Source organism: Haplochromis burtoni, unplaced genomic scaffold, assembly GCF_018398535.1.
Source record: "Haplochromis burtoni strain Fernald_Lab_line unplaced genomic scaffold, NCSU_Asbu1 Contig_110, whole genome shotgun sequence".
Lineage (NCBI taxonomy): Eukaryota > Metazoa > Chordata > Actinopteri > Cichliformes > Cichlidae > Haplochromis > Haplochromis burtoni.
Genome location: NW_024582471.1, coordinates 175,954 through 195,826, shown reverse-complemented (window position 1 = coordinate 195,826; position 19,873 = coordinate 175,954). Strand labels below are relative to the sequence as shown.

Below are 19,873 nucleotides of genomic sequence, written 5' to 3'. Positions count from 1 at the left end.
CGCACGCATCCACACACATACTTCTATACAGACACATTTATTCATGCATACTGACACACAAGCTCACATTCAACAAATAATTCATACCTTAATGGCTGATGTTACCGTTTCATCCGGACACATTCTCAAGCTCTGTGCAATCACAAAAGAAGCATGTGTGTGTGAGTTTATGTGCGCACACTGACTCGCGTGCATTTGTCTGTAGCAGCTATCTTAGCTTGTCTCTTTGATCAGCCTATAAAAGCACTGAGCCGTGGACAGATAGCCCGGACCGGCACACTATCGCTCCTTCGCTCCCTCTGAGTCTTACCTTCTTCCTCACAGACATTCACTGTCGTGAACACAATCTGAAACACTCCCCCATGTGTAGGTGCATCTTTCCGATCACCCGGTGGCTACGAGGAGCATTGTGCTGCCTCCTCAGCTTTATCTAGGAGTGGTGAATACATCAGTTTCACTTTATCTGTTTGCCTCTTTGTACTTGAAAGCAGCGTTGTGCTAAAAGTTAATGTACAATCTTACATAACAAAAGTGACTGTGTCACTTTGCAAAGTGATAGCAAATATTTATACTTGCTGGACAGCTGCTCTGTTAGGGAATTTAAAGCCATCGCACTCTGAGAAATAATCTGTTTGCTTTCCACTGCACCAACATCAACAAACATGGGGAACTTGGGAAATGGGTTTTTGACTTTATCTCAATTTTACAAAATATAATAAGTACATATTTCCCACTCTCTATTTACATCCCTTTCCCTCTCCACCACCACCTTCTCTGCCTGTGTCCTTTCCAGATAAGTATATTCATGACCCACCTATCTAACTACGGCAATGATCGACTGGGGCTCTACACATTTGTCCACCTGGCCTCCTTCCTTCGCTCATGGACGAACCTGAAGCTTCACACCCTCCCGCCGCTCCAGCTTGCACACAAATACTTTCAGCTCTTTCCTGAACAAAGAAACCCACTCTGGCAGGTGTGTTTGCTATGGTATTTTCCTACAGGTATGGACTTGTATTGCTCCTTGCATTTGTACGGTTTTATCGGTGCTGTTGGGAGTAATAAGATGTTCTTATTACTAAGATTAAAACATATTCTGGAGGACAAAGAAAAAGAAATCCTGAAATATTCAGATGTACAAATGATCTAAAATTAGATTAGTAATGTCATGGTCAGAAAACACTACTTAGGTGGTATTTGCTTTGGTTGATTGTAATTGTTTTTGCTTGCGTATGATCATGATTTTTGTTTAAATATTACAAATATCAAGGTTTTTTCTTCAAATATGATGCTTTTAATAGTACTGTTTGAGAGTGTACAGTATATAAGCTTACACAAATTTGTAGTGACTTATGAGCAGTATGCATAAAACAAAAACAAATGCTTATCTCCTCCTTTTTGTGCTGCAAATCCTCTGTGGTATGGATTTTCAGGGGCATGTTTGTGTTTCTGTGTATAATATGTGCATGATTGCTTTAACCTCTAATCCCTTTTTTTCTGTGATGTAGAACCCGTGTGATGACAAGCGACATAAAGACATCTGGTCTAAAGAAAAAACCTGTGACAGATTACCCAAGTTCATGGTAATAGGACCACAGAAAACAGGTAAAGATGCAGAAAAAAAGCCCACAATCAGACATGCACAAACAACAAAGAGACTGCTTCTGTGTGCCCAGGTGTCTGGAACTACCACATCAGAGCCTATTCATTTAATCCCCCCTCGCTCTTGTGGTCCTGTCAGAGGCAGACAAAGGAGGAGGCTCTTACCACCTTTCTTCCACCCACATGTGATCTACTTTAGATGCACAGATAGAGAACCTCTCCCTTTTTTCCTTTTTCTTTCACTGGGGGTCCTTCAAAGACTTAAAAACAAGGTAGTGTGTATACATTACACAAGTCCTGAGTTAAGTCCTCTAATTGCTGCTGTTTGGTGTGAAAGGTTAGGAGGTTCTAGCCGCTCATTAACCAGGTGATAATCTCCCAAATGGGAGGAGGGGGTCATTATAGCAACATTAGCAACCAAACAACAATAATTACAACCCTCTACATCCTCATTTTGTTAGAGGGTAAGTCAGAGATGTTGGAACAAACAGGAAAAAAGACTTGAAGGAAAAATAGCAGGATTGTGCATGAGATAGTGTGAGGGGGACTGGGTGAAAAGAGCTGCTCAGGGCGAGACAGAGGGCACGACCAGAGCCCCAGTGCTGATTGGTGTCAAATGGTTTTAAATCATTTGATGGGAAGGCCTATGATCACTACACACACACACACACACACATTCACATAATCAGTTCTCAGCAAGATATAAATCTTGCGGAGGGAAAACTCATCCAGTATGGATCAGTGGATGACAGCTCTCACACACACTGATGAACACACACACTCACACACACACTGACTACTCTCTCCTGAGCTGAATTAACAAGCCAGTTATGAATTATGCCCTTTCTTCCAGGAACGACAGCACTTTATCTCTTCCTACTCATGCATCCCTCCATCTCCAGCAATTTCCCAAGTCCAAAGACTTATGAGGAGGTCCAGTTCTTCAATACCAACAACTACCACAAAGGAATTGACTGGTAAGAACAAGCACAAACACACACACACACACAGCCTAACCTCTGTTTGTTGTCTTTGCCTTTTATTAGTCAGTGCTTAAGGTGAAATGAAAGATTGCAAGCCTTTTTGTGAAGTTGTTATGGATTGTCCTATGTCTTGCAGACTCGAGTGATCCATTAAGCAGTTTAGCAGCGTCTTCCAAATGATCTTTTTAAGTCTGCAAACATAAGCCAACAGACATATGGCTGCCTAAATTGACCCATAAATGGGTAAGCAACCCATTTATGGGTTGCTTAGCTGACAGAGACACAGCTGGTGCATTCTCCAAAGTCATCCATAAAGACCTGACTGTGAAAATTCTTCATTAAACACAGTTTAAAATATATCATGTTTATTTCAGGATCATTGTCTGAGCTGTAAAGGCTGTAACTTTGTGACTTTAGAAGTGACTTTGAAAAAAAAACTGCTTAAATGCGGCTGGGTGAGTTTGCAGTGATGATTAATGCTTGTGCATGAGGGGTACGTCTTGAGTGTGTGCATATGTTTATATGACTACTTAATTTTCCCTGTGTCTACTGCCTCAGGTACATGGAGTTTTTCCCCGTGCCCTCCAATGTTAGCACAGACTTCCTATTTGAGAAGAGCGCCAACTATTTCCCCTCAGAGGAGACCCCACGGCGAGCTGCTGCCCTGCTACCCAAGGCCAAGATCATCACCCTGCTCATCAACCCTTCTGACAGGGCCTACAGCTGGTATCAGGTAAGTACTGTGCACAAACACACACAGAATACATTAGATGCTTTTGCCTGCTCACTTATTTTTAAAAAAAACTTGCTACAGTTGCCTGCTTCATCTGCTGCATCTCTGTATTGATTTAAATTTGAGTTCTTTATCCAAGACTGTGCTTGGAGTCGCTTGCATGCACAGAGTTAATGAGCCTAATTATCTATATATTTATCTATGAATATCATTACAGGAAATGTCACAAGATCCCGATATCTTTTCCTTAAGCCTGCTTAATTAATGAGATATGAATGTCAACTATGTGCCAGCGTAAATGTTATATCACTGACCACAATGAAAACACGCTCTCACACAAAAGGTGTGAACGTATTAATCGTCCAGAGTATTCTGTGAAGCTCATTTGGGAGTTGTGATCCTTCTCCAGCATCAGAGGGCTCACGAGGACCATACAGCCCTGCGCTTCACCTTCTATGATGTCATCAGTGCGAAAAAGGGTGCGCCAGCCGAGCTGCGCTCCCTGCAGAACCGCTGTCTCATCCCTGGTCTGTACTCTACACACCTAGAGAGGTGGCTCACGTACTACCCTGCTAACCAGGTATGCAAAGACACAGACACAGGGCTATGCACTTGAAAAAAGTAAATAAGAAGTGAGATTAGCTTCTTAACAGCTCTCTGTGAATTGTGATTGTCGTAAAACGACATGGCTGAAACAATGGTAGTCGTGTCTTCATTTTAGTGATTAGATTTTGCTTTGACAAAATGAGAAATTATTGATTCAGCTTATGAAAAAAATTTAAGTAAATTGGTCTTAACTCCTAAATGCCTAGTGTGTCATATTTGATGCATGGATAGTAAACAAATAAAAGTTCAAAACTAAATAAATTGCATAAGACATTTGCAAAAAAAAAGAAAGAAAAAACTGCTGGATGTAGCGAATATGATGCAATTTAAAATTCATATATGCCAATTAACATATGATCATTTTTTATTTGTCAGAATTAAATAATAAATAAACATTAAAAAAATAAAAATTGAATTTTGTGGCAACTATTCTATGGTTCAAGCTTTAAAGTGTTAAAAGTCAGAGTTCAGATCTGAGCACATGATTGCATCTGTGTGTAGTTGATGATCATAGATGGCCATCAGCTGAGAACTGACCCTGCAGCAGTGATGGATGAAGTTCAGAAGTTCCTTGGTGTCACTCCCCATTTCAACTACTCCCAGGCCCTTACGTAAGTCTCTCCCACAGTATCTCGCTGACTCTCTGTTTTTTCTTAGTGTCAGTCATGACTGTCTTCCATCTCTGGCATGCTGGAGTAACCGAGTGTGCACCGAGGTGGAAATATTTAAACAAATTAAACCCATAACAAGACCCTACTCCAAATTTGTGTGAAGCCTGACATCTACTGGTGAACGGTGGGGACAGCCTGCCAAGTGGTGTCATTCTCTGAAAAAAACACAACAGTGACATCATATGCCTGTTGCTTAAGAGTTATTAAAGGTCAACCTTGGAGTTTGTGTGCTTATTAGAGAGACTCCAATCCAGACCACTGGACAGTTTTGGAAAATGTGAAGCAGGGAATCGATTTTGGACTATTTTCACGAGTTTTCCTGTTGATAAAGACCTCCACCATGGCTATGCATATATATCAACAGAATTAAATAACAGATAAACAATTAAATGATACTCAACATGAATGTTTTTCACTATCTAGTATTGAAATTTCAGTTTTTTACACTGTACCCACAGGAAAAAAAACCTGAATTTTCGCTGAATTAACAAAAACTTTCCATTTTATAATTACAGGACAATCAAGTCAGTGAGCTACAAGAATTCATTTCTGTAATTTTAACACAGTTCATACAATTTAGCCCCAAGCTGATAAACTGATAAATGTATTTGGTTTGCTACATCAGCATTTCTTTTTGGTGTAGAAAAGAAATAGAGGTGGGTTTTTACACTGAGATATTTTTATATTTAAATTTCTTTTCATGGACAGAAAGGGGACTTTGGTTCAGCCCTCATAAGATCAAAGTGGGATACATTGGCTCACGTTACAAAATGAATTTGACGTCCCTGGTGTATGAGGATATGTGTAGATGGACACAAGATATAAATAAGAATGTAAACCTTAAAGAGTAAAGTGGCAGTAGAATGATAGAAGAAGTTTATGTGCATAAGAGAGAGGTGAATACTTTTTTAGTGCAATGGCAAATTAACAAATAACAAAATATTTTTAATGCTTTAAATTTGTTGAGGAAGTCTGAAATATTCTGATTTGCAAATACTATTAGATGTTTACCTTTGGGCCACACTTAGTGATATCACACCCCATCATTGGGTATATTAATGTCTAATTGCATTACTTGCATTTTGGAAGTAATGCAATTAGACATTAGACATGAAAGTATTGTGTATGTATATTTCTGAACAAGTATGTAAGAATTACATAATCACTGTGTACCACATTTCTAGATGTATTTGTGCAAGAAAGAAGGGAATAATTAATGCATATTTTTGGTAAAAGCTATTCAGCTGGTGAAGCTTCCACCTTCTTTAAACACAGGACAGTAGCTGTCCTCACATACTGCATCTGCTGCTTGAGTATTTTGTGTTTCAGCTGCCTGAATAAAAAAAAAGGGTAAGTCTGCTGCACAGTGTCAATCCAAAAGAACTAAAATAGCAACGACAACAGTGCCAGTTACCAAGATAAATAATGAACACATCCATTGCAGTCTTTCACAGCAGATAAAAAAGGCATGTGCACCAAGCAAGTCAGAAAGATGGTTTCAATTGTGTTGCCAATGCATGCTGTTTGCAACCTCAAATACAGCATGTTACACGTATGTGCTCAAATTTCTTTTCACGTGTAGTCACTAAAATGACCCCAGGTTCATTTTTAATCACGCAGATCGATATAATACACTGCATATCAAATGTTTTCAGAGACGAGTACATCTAATATGTTGGTTGAGCTGCCTAAAATATGTCAATTGAACTAGGATAACAACACAGGCCGGCTGGATGCAATCTGGCCCACTAGATGGTTTTTAAAAGTGTGAAAATCGCAGAGAAAAAAAGCATCATTTCTTTTGGACTTCTTACTGTTTTGTTTGTTTGTTTGTTTGCAGCTGGAATGATTGTGCAGAAAAACATTAAGAAATGATCAAGAGAGCAGTTGTGAGAGCTGACTTATTATTGTGGCAAAGATGTTGCAGATGGTTTGCCATAGCCAAAGAGGGTCCTTGTTGTGTTGCTTTGTAATGATAATAGAGTGGCACTTTTCAAGACATGTTGGCTGTTCAGTAACATCCATCCACACTTCCATACAGCTTCTTCCACTTAACCAGTTGAGGATTACAGAGGGGCTGGGGCCTATCCCAGCTCTCACAGGCCTAGAGGCAGGGTGCATCCTGGACAGTCCACTATCATATAGTGCCTGTTTTTCAAAATAGATTATTCATTAAATAATTGATTTTTGTTAAATTATTATATAGTAGTACAACTGCTCCAGCCCACTTGAGCTCAAATTTAGCTGTATGTGGCGCATGGACAAAAATGAGTCTTAATGTACATAACTTAAGAGAATTAGCTTCCGCCTGTGGATGCTCCTGTTTCAACTCATTCTCCATTAGAGATGTGTTGCATTTGACCTTTATGTTTTGGAGGAGCGCTAAACTGTTTATTTCTCAAGCACCACTCATCAGAATGCAATCTGCTTGCAAGCCCTCGAGTCTACAGACAGGGACATCTAGAATTTGTAGCTCAGATTGGGACAGAGTGCATCTGTCTTGGATCACACACCCACATGCATACAAATAATTTGTAAAGAGATGCATTTTGACAGAATAATAAGGAAGCTGCGTGTGCGCTTGCGAGGTTGTGTTTTGGCTGAAGACCGACTTACACAAAAGCCTAATCTTTCTTTTCTCCTTCTCATTCTTTTGACATGGCAGCAGTCTGACAGATCCTCAACGCTGGAGCCTATTTATTTAATCCCCCTTTCATTTCTTCCTCCTGTCCTGTCAGAGGAAAACTGAAGAAGAACCACTTAACTCTTTTTTTTTATACTTCTATACCCGCTGATGCATGCAAATAAAGAAAATATTTGCATCTTTCAATCATATCCACATTAGCCCTGATCCTCCGTCTGTCAAAAGCAGTTAACAATAATATGCATCTTGTTTTAAATTTATCTCCTTTTCACCTCTTTTATCTCTTTATTTGTGCTACTGTAGGTCTATATGAAGTGTGGAGGCTAGGACAACACATTGGGTTTTATTGTGTTACATGATCTTCTGCTGGACAGTTTTGCGGGGGTTATCATGTTGGATTGGCTGGTTTTAATGTTATTTGAATCTCAAGATATAAGTTCCTTGTCGGTAAATGGCCACATTCACCAAATTGGATGTTTTACTAATGTTTTTATTATTATTTGAAGAGCTATAAGATTAGACATCAGGTAGATTGATATGAAATAGCTGTACTTCTGAGATAGGTTTCCATCAGTGGTGTACATGCCCAGATATTGACACGTGCCAAACTATGGAAAATATCAGAATCTTTGAGCCATACAGTCAAGGGTTCTGATGGCGTTGTTATGCTATTATCAGCATAATTTGTATCTACATGCCCCTTACAGGAAAGAGTCACTGCAGATCAATATTCAAGTTTTTCTGTGTATTTGATGAGTCATTTTTTTCCTTTTCTGGTGGAAATTGGTTTCTTTCATAGTGATTATACTCCTGTCCAGAGCACGAGGGGTCCCTGAATGGTTTGATGGATCGTACGTTATGGCATGATGTCAACCCAGTTGAAGATCTTTGCCTGACGCCTCAGAGAGCACGCTCCACCACCACCACCATCAAAATCTATTGGGGAATGAGTTTTGCAAAAGTAGTCCAATCCCTCCAGCAGAGTACAGTAATTCACAAAGGCACTTTGCTGTGAAGGTCACCCACTATCTTCTTGTATTAAAAAACAGGGAGGGGGTGCAATGCTCTTTTTTTTCTCAGTGTTCTAATTTCAACAAAACTCACAAGGAAAATGTAACACAGGGTGGAGAAATGATACTGAGGTCACAAAGTGGCCAAAAGCAGCACATTCATTTACCTGTGACACTACCTCTTCTATCAGATTGCAATTAGCCACTCTGTGCCTGATCATTTACCTCTTATTCATGGCAGTCAGGAACGTCTTGCAGTTGTCCTTGCAGTTGTTTCTGTCACAATGAACAAGTATTAGCTGTTTGCTGCTGAATATCAGACACATGACATCTTAAATGCAATGCCATAAATATGGATTGGTTAAAGTGGATTAAACAAACATACCATTTAATGGTTCTAACTTGCGTGCTCCAGGGCTTTTTCTTTTTTTACGTAGAAAACAGAAACCGTTCCAGTGAATAAACAGGCTATAGCCTATGCATATTCCCGTATTTCTTTTTCCACTGCAGAAGAGGATTACTGTATTAACCAATCAATAAACTGTACTTCTTCCTACTGCATGACTCTGTTAAGACAACGAGAGAGCAGGAAAGGTGAAGAGAGAGTGGGCATAACGTAGATGATGATGACAGAAAAGATGTTTAGTTTGTGCGAATAAGATGTGTCCTCTTTTTCAGCTGTAGCTGCTAAAAAATGGAGCACTTCTAAATAGGATGGCCTTGACAGCAGCACTGAGGTTTATTTTTTTAAGTATTTAATTTTTTTTTTCCTATTGTCACAGCTTTGACCCTCAGAAGGGCTTTTGGTGCCAGCTCCTGGATGGAGGAAAGACTAAATGTTTGGGGAAAAGCAAAGGAAGGAAGTACCCCCCTATGGAGCCAGAGGTAAGATGGTTTTTACTTTAATTAGAACATATTATGCTCATGAAAGTACTTACATACTCCCTGAATGAAATGTTTGAAAAAGATGTACAAAAAAGAAAAAAAGAGCTGCCAGACTGATTGACAGTGACAGCCCACAATCCCCTCTATCATTGTGGCAAAATTTCCCACAGGACTCAGCATTGGATGGAAACTGTCACCCAATCAGATCTAGCCAGAAACTTACAACCTAATCATGAGGACTCGATAGTGACACAACCTCTGTGAGAGAGAGAGGGAGAGAGAGAGAGAGAGAGAGAGAGAGAGAGAGAGAGTGGGATGAAGGTGGAAGGAGAAAATCCAATCCATAAATCTTTGTCCTGGCTACTGATTCCACAGAGGAGACCAGACCTGCAGACAATGAATCACACATTTGCTCTCACGTGAAGACAAACACATAGATGCAATTTGTCTTCCCACATGTACTCACACATGGCTAATGGCTGCGTCTCACTGTCGCCTATAATTAAACTGTTTCTGAGTTTCCACCAGGGGGACGGAGGTAGAGGGCAAAGCAGGGATGGGGAGGGAGGAGGTGGAGGTAGCACTGGGGAGACAAGAGAAGTAGAGAGATGAGGAATTCACACAGGGGGCGAGAGAAATAATGGATCTCATGCATCCTTCATGTAATTTTCTTCCCTTTATAACTTCATTTTTTAGCTCTGTTGGTACCACTTGGCACTTAGTGGCCCTAAAGTCCTACAGAGGAGAAATAAACTGATCTTGGTTTGTGGCTCATCATTAATCTCTCTCTATATATATCTCTCCCCCTGTCTCGCTTTTATTGTTTGTCTCTTTCCAAAATGCCTCTACATATCCCTCCTTTTCAACCCCTTTTCCTCCTCTTGTGCTTCTTTTCTCCTTTTCACCCAATACCTTTTCTGCTTTCCTTCCTATTTCTTTATTTTCCTGTGTTGTCTTTCCAATCTACAATGTATCAAATCCTGATGGACCAACTGTTCCTATTTGTGTTGCTGCCTCTTTGTCTCCCTTACTCCCCCTTCTCTTGGTCTTCTCTATTTTCATTCTTTCATCGTCTCTCATCGTGCTACTCTCTTCAGGCACGGGCATATCTCTCCAGGTACTACAGAGAACACAACGTGGAGCTGTCAAAGCTGCTGCACCGGCTCGGACAGCCTCTTCCCTCTTGGCTGAGAGAGGAGTTGCAGAAGGTCAGCAGATTGCTCATCTCACCAGACTACACAATATATGTTAGTTAAAGAGTCTGAACGAATTAATAGTGTATTAAACTGAGCAGTGAAATATACAGCAGCAATTCAAGTTTTATAGTTTTTTTTATTGATTTAATTTTAATTTTACAGTTGAAAACACTGCACACTTAAAATGCCCAAGGCTAAAATGGGTTAACTTTATTGAGCTTCCATGTTTAGAAAACTATTCAAGACAATGGTTCACTGGACTCTGTGTTGGCAGAAATGTTAATGTTGGGGTTAATCAAACAAACTAAAACTAAATTGTTATAACATGGTTGTACATTTAGTCTGCCAGTCACAGTTTTGTTTGTCCTCTGCTCTTCATTTACAACTTAATGATGATACGAAAACTTGAGTATAAACCCGAGTCAGAATAATATGTAAATATTGAATATAAATATCCACACCAGCCCAGTTCTAAACAGGGAATTTTTAGGCAAACATAAGTTCTGGAGGCCAGAATTAGCAAGGCAAAAACTCCGATCTGGTCACTGGATGGCAAGTAGGGCATAAATTTTGAGTTTTCAGATGTATTATCAAATGTTTTACACCCTTTTCTTCTGATAAAAACTTCCCTCGTGCCCATTTATACAACACCAAAGTAATTGAGTTTATAATTGCAGGGCAGTCTTGCCAATGAGCAGTTTTACACATTTCTTTCAATTTACCCCCAACATGTAAAATGAGTTTTACCTCATGGCTTTCGAGTATGTTTAGAGGTGATAGTGCTGAAAGCAATCAGCAGTCTTCAATGATTTCAACAAGACAGAACTCAGCACAAACTTATATAACCAGTTGTAATATATTTTGGGGGAAAATGTTGTCACAACCCCCGTTTAACAAAAGACATACTTTTTTCATCTCAAAGGTGGGAAACACCTTGAGTACAGCAGTTATACCTAAGGCATACACAAATATGACAACAAGCTTAAATAAGATCAATAAAACGGAACACAACATGACCAAAAATAATAATAACAAGATAAAAATTAACCTGGCATCAGTATAAATACAATAAAGTTGAATAATTGTGAATATTAAATATCGATCAAACAAAACTGAATTTAAAATAGCCTGCAGAATGTAGTTAAAACAACTATCAGATGCTCACTATAATGCGGTCTCTAAGTGATGACATGAAACCTGCTTCCAGGCCTAAACTACTAAGGCTGTTGTGTTTTTAACATGGTTTAATGCTTTGTATCTTGTTCTATTTAATCTCAACAAGCCCCTAAAAACAGTCAGTGATCACTGTCGGCCTCTCTCGGTTTTTACTACATGCTATTCATTCATTTTTCCACGTTAACTTGTGGAAAAAAGTTAGTGTTCATCCTCCAGCTTCACTGTTATTATGTTATGCTAACATAGCTATGTCGCTAGCGATCGTGTAGTACATCATTGTATACCAGCTAGCCCAACTTCAGTAACCCTACAAAGCGTCACTGCAGTTTAGTCTTCATTTATGTTCTTTGTGATAGCAGAGCTGTACGTTTTAATTTTTTCAGAAACCCCTCAGTCAGAACATGATATATCATGTTTAGGTGAAAACTAGCGAGCTAACTTCCTGCTAACTTCTACCGCTGTTAAATTTAATAAATTCTCTTTTCATGGATGGCTGGAAAAAGTACAGACATTCTGTACTTATGTAGAAGTATAAATGCTACTGTTAAAAATACTCTACTAAAAGTTGAAGTACTGATTCAAGTTCTTTACTCAAGTAAAAAAGTACTTGAGTACTCGCAGTGATAAAACAATAACTACCCCCAACAGCATTAAAGCAAAAGTAATGAGTAATGAGTTGAAAGTACAGATATTTGTTTAAAATGTAGGGAGCAAAAGGAATAAGTTGACAAAAAAAACTTCTCAAGTTAAATACAGATACCAAAAAATTGCACTTAAGTACAGTAACAAAGTATTTGTACTTTGTTACTTTCCACCCTGGTAATGAACAATGCAGTGCAATAAAAATGCTGAGTGTGTGTCACAATTTGTGACGTTGCCCTGCTGAAAAAAACCCAAATCAATCCAATAGATATTCAAAGCATAGAAGATACACGAAGCTTCATAATGTTGTTGTTCTCTTTTTTTGGCACACTTGAATGTGCTGCATTTTCTCACGGTTTATGAGTCAAAGGCAGTCAGCCCCATGACATAAGTTTTCTAGTCCACTGACAGCATTCACATCATGCTCCCGTTCTATTAACTCGGTTAGCATTTAGATCAATAAATCAACAAAGTGCAATTAAATTACTTTATCCCATTTCTTTCCCTCGTCTCTGCATTTCCCTCTGAATCCCCTCCCTCTCTCTTTGCTGCTTCCTGAAGGTTAGATAACCTTTGCATCCATGAGCCATGGTTAAAAGTCTTGGGGTCAGGGACCAGGAAAGCGACCAGGAGCACCTAACCTTCAGATGCACTGTCTGTGGCCTTTTAGTGCACCCTGAGGTGAAAGCGAGGACGGAGCGCCTTGGTTCACCGAAGAGCTGTGACCCTGCTGAAGGGACCAGAAGTAATGAAAGCGCAAAGAAACTTTGTGAGCTGATACAGAACTCTTGGATGGATGGGTAGATGGGTGGGTGGAGGAATCTGTCAGGTGAATAGACAGCTCTGAAAAAATGGGACTAAAGGAAAGAACCACATGACAACAGTGACGCAAACTGTGGGGGACAAAGAGAATTTGGAAAGTCTTTGATGCCCAAACCCTGTTCCGGTGAATTCTCGTGCACACCTGCAGTAAATTCAGTGATCAATAATTTTTATTTTATTATCACCTTAAATTATGTTGCCAGAACAGCGCTGGTCAGCTGTGCGTGGTTCTCATAGACGTGAGTTTGCACTATGTTCTGCTCTATGTATCTCCAATACAAAAACACATGCTATGAGGTCTCTTTTTACCTTTTTTTTTTTTTAAGTTTTCTGTTTTAATGAAAGAAAGAAAGCAAGGAGGACACATGCATAGACTCAGGGTGAGAGAAAAACTGTTACTTTCCATGCTAGGTTCTCATTTTTTGTGATTTTTCTTTCTTTTTTTAAGTACAGCTAGTTTTTGGTAGATCTGGTAGCTTTGTTAACCCTTAGAGATGTCACTTGTGGCTTTAGTGGGAAAGTTTGGACTGTACACGAGTCACTGAAGCAAAAAGAATTGCCTGCTCATTCTTTTACTGTGACAAGACATCCAGGGGAACATTGTGTCCATTAAGCAAAGAATGAGTGCTGATGATTTTAGCTCTGAGGAGATACAAGTTTGTGGGTGGAAGTCAGCCTAGTGGCTATGACAGTTAAAGTAGCTATGCTAACTGCAGGCAGTTTTTGTTTTGTCGGTGTCTCAGTTAAGTCTCAACTTGACTTTTTCTTCTCCTTTTTAAAAGCAGTGGCCTCTGTTCTTTAGCTTCAGTTTGAATGCAAAATCCCTAAATGTCAAACACAAAAACCAAAATTAAAGAAATGGATATGACTGACAGCTGATATTTTTTTAACGAGTATTATATTATTGTATTACCTAAATGCGGGATCATACCTGAAGCCACATTTGTGAACTTACACTATGCTGTTTCTACTCTTCTAAGGTAAGTGAAAATGACATGATGAAAGTATGCAGTGCATCTGGTATTGTATCAGAGAACATTTAATCAATACAACAATACTTTTCTGCTTTGCATACTGGCTAACACTTTTTATTTTTTTATTGTTATGAGATCAATATTTTACTTTTGATGTTACTGATTTTATTTTATTATTTTGTTTTTTGCAAATATTAATATACAACATATACAGGCTATAACAGATGAATGAAAATTAAAGGAGAGACCTGAATCCTTAATCTTTAGTCCACTTGGAAGGAAGTTTTGAGTCAGTGACTTTTAGTTGTGACATAGTATCTTGGTGGAATATAAATATAAATGAAATAGCAAAGGGGGGGGGGGTTAGGGCTTGAATATCATCCAAGCCCATAACATCCAAGCCACGAAACCATAAATGTTGTTGAATGACATTTTGAGAGCTGTTTAAACCTTTGATTCTTACAATGTGTGTGTGTTTACACTCATTATCCACTGTATAAGGGACCAGTGTTTAGCTGCTCCTTTAAACAAACATCAGAGCCGCCAATCACATGGCAATATGGCATGCATCCTTGCACGGAAACAAGTCAAGACAACCTGCTGAAGTTTCACTCAAGCATCACAATTGGGGAGGGGGGATTTAAGTGACTTTGAACATGGTATGGTTGATGGTGCCAGATCAGGCTCGTCAAAGTATTTCAGAAACTGCTGATTAGCATGGATTTTCCCAGTAAACATTTCTAAGGTTTACGGAGAATATTTCAGAAAATATGAAGTAATAGTTGATGCTTGAGGTCATTACTGAGTAGCAGCTCAAATAACAACATTTTTACAAGTAAGGCACGCAGAAGAGCATCAACATGTTGAACCTTGAAACGATGGCAGAAGACCACACCACTCTTGCTAGATAAAAACAGAAAAGTGAGGCTACAGTTCATATGGGTTCACTTGGATAACAGAAAATTGGAAAAAGGATCTAACGAGTCTTGGTATCTGCTGCAACATTCAACGTTAGGGTCAGAATTTGGAGCAGACAAGAAAGTATAAATTCATCCTACCTTCTATTGGTGGTGCAGGCTGGTGATGTGGGGGTATGACCACAGTGTATACATCTACTGATTGCTGCTTCCAGCGGGATAACCAACAATGCCACAAAGCTCAGATGATCTTAAACTGGTTTGTTGAACATGCCAATGAGTTCACTGTACTCAAATGGTCTTGATAGTCACATTTGGGATGTGGTGGAACATTAGATACTTATCATGAATGTGCAGCCAACAAATCTGCAGCAACTCTGTGATGCTTGACCATGTCAATATGGACCAAAACACTGAGGAATGTTTTTCAGCATCTTGACATGAAGAATTAAAGCATTTCCAAATTCAACACAAGACTAGTTTTATAACTTTGCAATGTCAAATAATGACCACAAGAGGGGGCTGTCAGACTTAGAGCTCTGAAAACTGCACCTCTTTCCCTGCTGATCAACAGGTGACAGCAAATTTAAAATAATGTTAACGTTTAATCCCAATCTTTTGGGATAAATTAAGTATATTTTACCATTTCTTGCAATGTGCCTTTAGGCACAGAAGTGAGCATGAACTTACAGGAGTGTAGTATTCTTTGTTTGTAGATCTTAAAAATTTGCCAAAACTTTGCCAATTTTTTTTTTTATTTTAAAATACGAGTGTTCTTGTTGTATGTTGAAAGTAGGAATCTGTCGAGATACTAATTCGTGAGGGAGGCGTATACTTCTGGATACATGAGAAAGCAGGATTAGATATAAAAACCAAAACCCCACCACTACAGTTTGATAGTGTATGCTGTCTCATGTGAAAGCAAAGTTGCATTTACTCATGCTGAAAAAGTATGATGAGTACTTGAGTAACCTCAAGTAACCTTTTAATACATTTTGTAGAACATAAAGAAACATGAAATGCTGGTTTTGCATTCACAGCAACTTGTACACCTTTTCTCATAAATCAGGAGTACCGGCTACAGTTCCCGCAAACACTTTGCGACATACCAGTGGCATTGTTTTCCATTGGGTGTGCATACACATCATCTGACAAGGGGATGCTTGCTTTGACACTTTGCAGTAAAAACAAAACAACCCTGAAGGAGCTCTGTTGTTCCAGCAGCTGTGACCTATTAGATGTGGTGGAAAGACAGGACATGTCGTATAAAATGTACAAGTGAATGCGTTGGGGTTTTTTTTTACTTCAAAAATAAAATATGAACACTGCACATATGTTGGCATCTAAATTAAAAACACAAACTCAGATTTTTTTTTAATATAAATTTTTATCAAAATTTGTGCTTACCCAGAAATGTTGAGACAAAAAACATGGTCATTTATCATTTAACAATAAGGAGGCAGTGGGTGTTTTTTTCTTTTTTCAAGTGTAACAGATTGTCTCCTTTCACTGTTGTTAGAAGCATGACAACCCTCAATTATCTGACCAAGACCTTTGAGTCACTGTGATAGATCAACACTTCAAAAATGCTTGTGCTTTAAATCAGAAGGACTTACGCCCCTTCCTTTTTCTGCATACATCACATAGTGCTAAGTCAAGGACAAATACTGACTGGATAGCAATTGCAAAAGCCTGAGAATTACCAAGACCTGAAATCACACAAAAACGTTACACAAACAAGAATGAAATGAGGTTAAAAATCATATTTCACTTTGACAATATGACTAAAATACTTAACACAGAAGCACTAGATGTCATGCATTAAGTACCAAAAAGGATTTCGTAGTGCAAGTATGCAATATTGTGCTATCACATACTGTTTCAGCATGAGTACATGCACATTTACAGTATGCTTGTTCTAACACAGTGGTCCCTTTTCAATGTTTTAATAGCATATTTCATGACATAAGTTACAAGGTATAACTTCATAACGAAAGCGAGCACAGAAAACAGTTTAAAAAACAATAATCAAGGGCTGCATGTGATGCTACATAAACAAAGAGATGCTTAGCTTACAGAATATACCATTTGAAATGAAAACCTCATAAAAATGTTAAATTAGTAAAATAAGTGCTAAAGAATAATTTCCCTTGACAAAAAACAAAATACAATAAAGTCCAACATTGTCTTTATGTCACTAAAGGTCAGATTGTGATATACCTCACAGGATTATTAAGAATGACATTAAGTATTCATAACTGAAATATCCTTTTATGCAAGTAGCTGGCTGAAAATGAATCCTCTTGATTTAGACCGTTGTTTTCAGTTTATTACTTCTTTTTTTCATCGCGTCCAATTACTTTGCGTATCCAGGAGCTAAATGCGGAGACTTTGGTGTAGACACCAGGGGACTGCTGTGTCCTGCAGGCCTGACCCCAGGATGTGACCCCGTAAACAACCCAACCCCCTCCTGGGCGCTCACACACCAATGGACCTCCACTGTCTCCACGGCAACTGTCCACACGCCTTTCTGAGTTGATGCTGCCGGCACAGAGCATGCGGCTTGTGAAGGCTGTGTGAAAATGCTCCTGGCAATGGCGGCGTGGAAACAGAGACAGAGGAGCCTGCTGCAAGGTCTTGGAGTATGAACGGCCTGGAAAAGGAGAGAGCAGAGAAAGGCAGGTTTCAAAGGTGCGCCTGAATTTATGCTCCAAAGAAAGAGAACAAGGTTTCAATGGGCAGCAGGAGGAAAAACTGCACTTTCTTCTGCATCTTCGGCAACATCAGCATCTCATGGCTCTCAGACACAGATCCAGCATTTAACTCTGACTGACAGCAGCTGCTACATGCTGTATGATGTGTGGGTTGTGAGATTAAATTTGGGTAGATTGTGTGTGCGATCATGATTGGATTTCAAGGAAAGTGAGGCAAACATACAAAAAACGATGTGTTTATGACAATCATTCACAGTGAATTCTCATTTAGTGCCATCATCAAGAATTTCTGTTTATCCCTCAACTTAGATACAAAACATGACCTAGAACACATGACTGCATGTGGTTAGTGCAAAACGTAAATATAAAGTTAGCATGGCTCAACATGATGTTGAGCTGTTAAATGTTTACTCCGTTGAGTAATATTATCACATGGTAGCATGCTGATTTTAAACATTTAGGTCACAGTGCCAGACAGCCTTTAATCCTTGTGGTTATGAAGCAGTGTTTCTTTTCTATTCATCTGAGCACTCAAAGCGCTTCACCCATTCACACCCATTCGCACAAGCACATTTTTCCTAGGTGCTTTCTAACTGACATTCACACACATTCATACTCCGATGAACCTGCTCTACCACCTGTGCTACAGCCACCCCGAGCTCTGCAGCTCAGAGCTCTGGAGTTGTGAGTGGTTTCTTTCTCCAATGCCACATAGTACTGCTAACTATCCAAGGCAGCTTAGGATGGCAGACGTGTAAAATTTGCTTGCGTGTGTGATATCAGAGGGGCACTAACAGCTGTACTGAGCACACATGTCCTCACACCCTCTGAATAGCCTGCATTGCCTCACTTAAATAAGCTAATAAAAACGCTCTTTTCCACAAACATCAATGTTCTATCACATGTACAGTCCACTACTTAGAATCCATGTGTGAAACACGCTCGGATCTTAGGGAGTGTGTGTTCCAGCTTGACCGTGTCCTGTGTTCTTTTGACTCACTGTGATTAATGACATCAGCGTGTAATTTAAAGATCACTAACAGATGTGCATGTGCGCATATGGTCAGGTGTATGGACAGAGACAGAAAATGAAGTCAAACAAGTACAATTTACAGCACTGATGACGGACTCGTCTTTACTTCATCTGGCTTTGCGGGTGACCTTTAAAAACACATTCAATTGAGAATAGAATTTTTCTGCTCTTTGGAGAATCACCCTTAACTGAATACAGAAACAACCCTTTGGGTGCACTTGTTTCCCTTTATCGCCTTACTGCTGAGGGTTTTTTTTTTAACACTGAGGGGCATCTGGAGGTCTCTGTTAGTTTTTAAATACGTTTTTTGACAGCAGAAGTAATTGTGACAAACTATTTTCAGTTAACAATTAACATGGAACTGAAAACGTGCAAATGTGAGATTCTTGTGAAATCTATGTTGGCCTTCTTTTCCTCCCTCATATCTCCCACAGATGAATCCTCCGCTTTTTTGAGTGTTTCAAACTTGGTCTGAAAATCTCATCATTTGGTTTTTGTCACTTCTGCAGCTGGTCCATCATAATATCGCCTCCCCAGAAAAACCCTGTTGTGGTTTAAGAGATTTTTTTTCTACTATTGCGATTTATTCAACTTCTGTTGTGTTTTGTGTGCTGTTGCAGCGTTTTTGTATTTGCTGGTGTTATTTTAAGTTGCAGTGCATTTGACCTCTTGGAATCACTACAATACTGTGGCCCTGTGGCGTTAAAGATTTATGAATGAAGATTAATGGGTATTTTGCATAACGTTGCATAATGTTTTGTGACTTCAGGTTATGCACCCCAGTTTATCCACTCAACACTCAAATACACATACACACCCTCACCTGTGTCGCCCCAGCCGGTAATGTGACAGTTGCTGGCTTGTTTGAGCACTCGCTCTTTCCTCATGGGCAGGCAGGCGGGAAGGACATGACGGCTGAATGACACACACTCTCCCGGCATCTTGTCCACTGCCCCCTGTGACAGATGAACCAGGGCCAGGTCGTAATCATTGCTATGGGTGTGGTAGCTTGGATGGAGCACAATTTGATCGACACCATACTCCTCTTCATATTCCTCAGGGACGAGGGAGTGGTAATCTCCCACTCTAACTTTATACTGCTTGGTGCTGTTTCCATACCTGCAGAGAATTGTAGATATATATGTATATATACATATTATGTATGTATGTATATCTATCTATCTATCTATCTATCTATCTATCTATCTATCTATCTATCTATCTATCTATCTATCTATCTATCTATCTATCTATCTATCTATCTA

At 39.3% G+C, this 19,873-nt stretch overlaps 2 protein-coding genes across 5 annotated transcripts in view; one reads left to right on the top strand and one right to left on the bottom strand.

Moving 5' to 3' along the window:
* ndst3 (N-deacetylase/N-sulfotransferase (heparan glucosaminyl) 3) overlaps positions 1 to 13,838 on the top strand; it is a 49,780-nt gene extending 35,942 nt beyond the window's left edge. For 2 of the 3 annotated variants that reach the window (XM_005928218.3, XM_042223376.1), the window contains 9 exons: positions 794 to 976; positions 1,509 to 1,605; positions 2,456 to 2,579; positions 3,144 to 3,318; positions 3,728 to 3,898; positions 4,426 to 4,535; positions 9,032 to 9,134; positions 10,232 to 10,342; positions 12,715 to 13,838. In XM_005928218.3, coding sequence (XP_005928280.1) covers positions 794 to 976; positions 1,509 to 1,605; positions 2,456 to 2,579; positions 3,144 to 3,318; positions 3,728 to 3,898; positions 4,426 to 4,535; positions 9,032 to 9,134; positions 10,232 to 10,342; positions 12,715 to 12,744 — 1,104 coding nt within the window. In that variant the 3' untranslated portion in view covers positions 12,745 to 13,838. Of the gene's footprint in view, positions 1 to 793; positions 977 to 1,508; positions 1,606 to 2,455; positions 2,580 to 3,143; positions 3,319 to 3,727; positions 3,899 to 4,425; positions 4,536 to 9,031; positions 9,135 to 10,231; positions 10,343 to 12,709 lie in introns of all 3 variants that reach the window. The other variant, XM_005928220.3, reaches the window with a different exon arrangement.
* Positions 13,839 to 15,421: 1,583 nt separating this feature from the next.
* Positions 15,422 to 19,873, bottom strand: part of prss12 (serine protease 12) — a 20,716-nt gene continuing 16,264 nt past the window's right edge. For both annotated transcript variants that reach the window (XM_005928217.3, XM_005928216.3), the window contains exons 12-13: positions 19,432 to 19,727; positions 15,422 to 17,514 (exon numbers count right to left, since the gene is read on the bottom strand). In XM_005928217.3, coding sequence (XP_005928279.1) covers positions 17,192 to 17,514; positions 19,432 to 19,727 — 619 coding nt within the window. In that variant the 3' untranslated portion in view covers positions 15,422 to 17,191. The remainder of the gene's footprint in view (positions 17,515 to 19,431; positions 19,728 to 19,873) is intronic.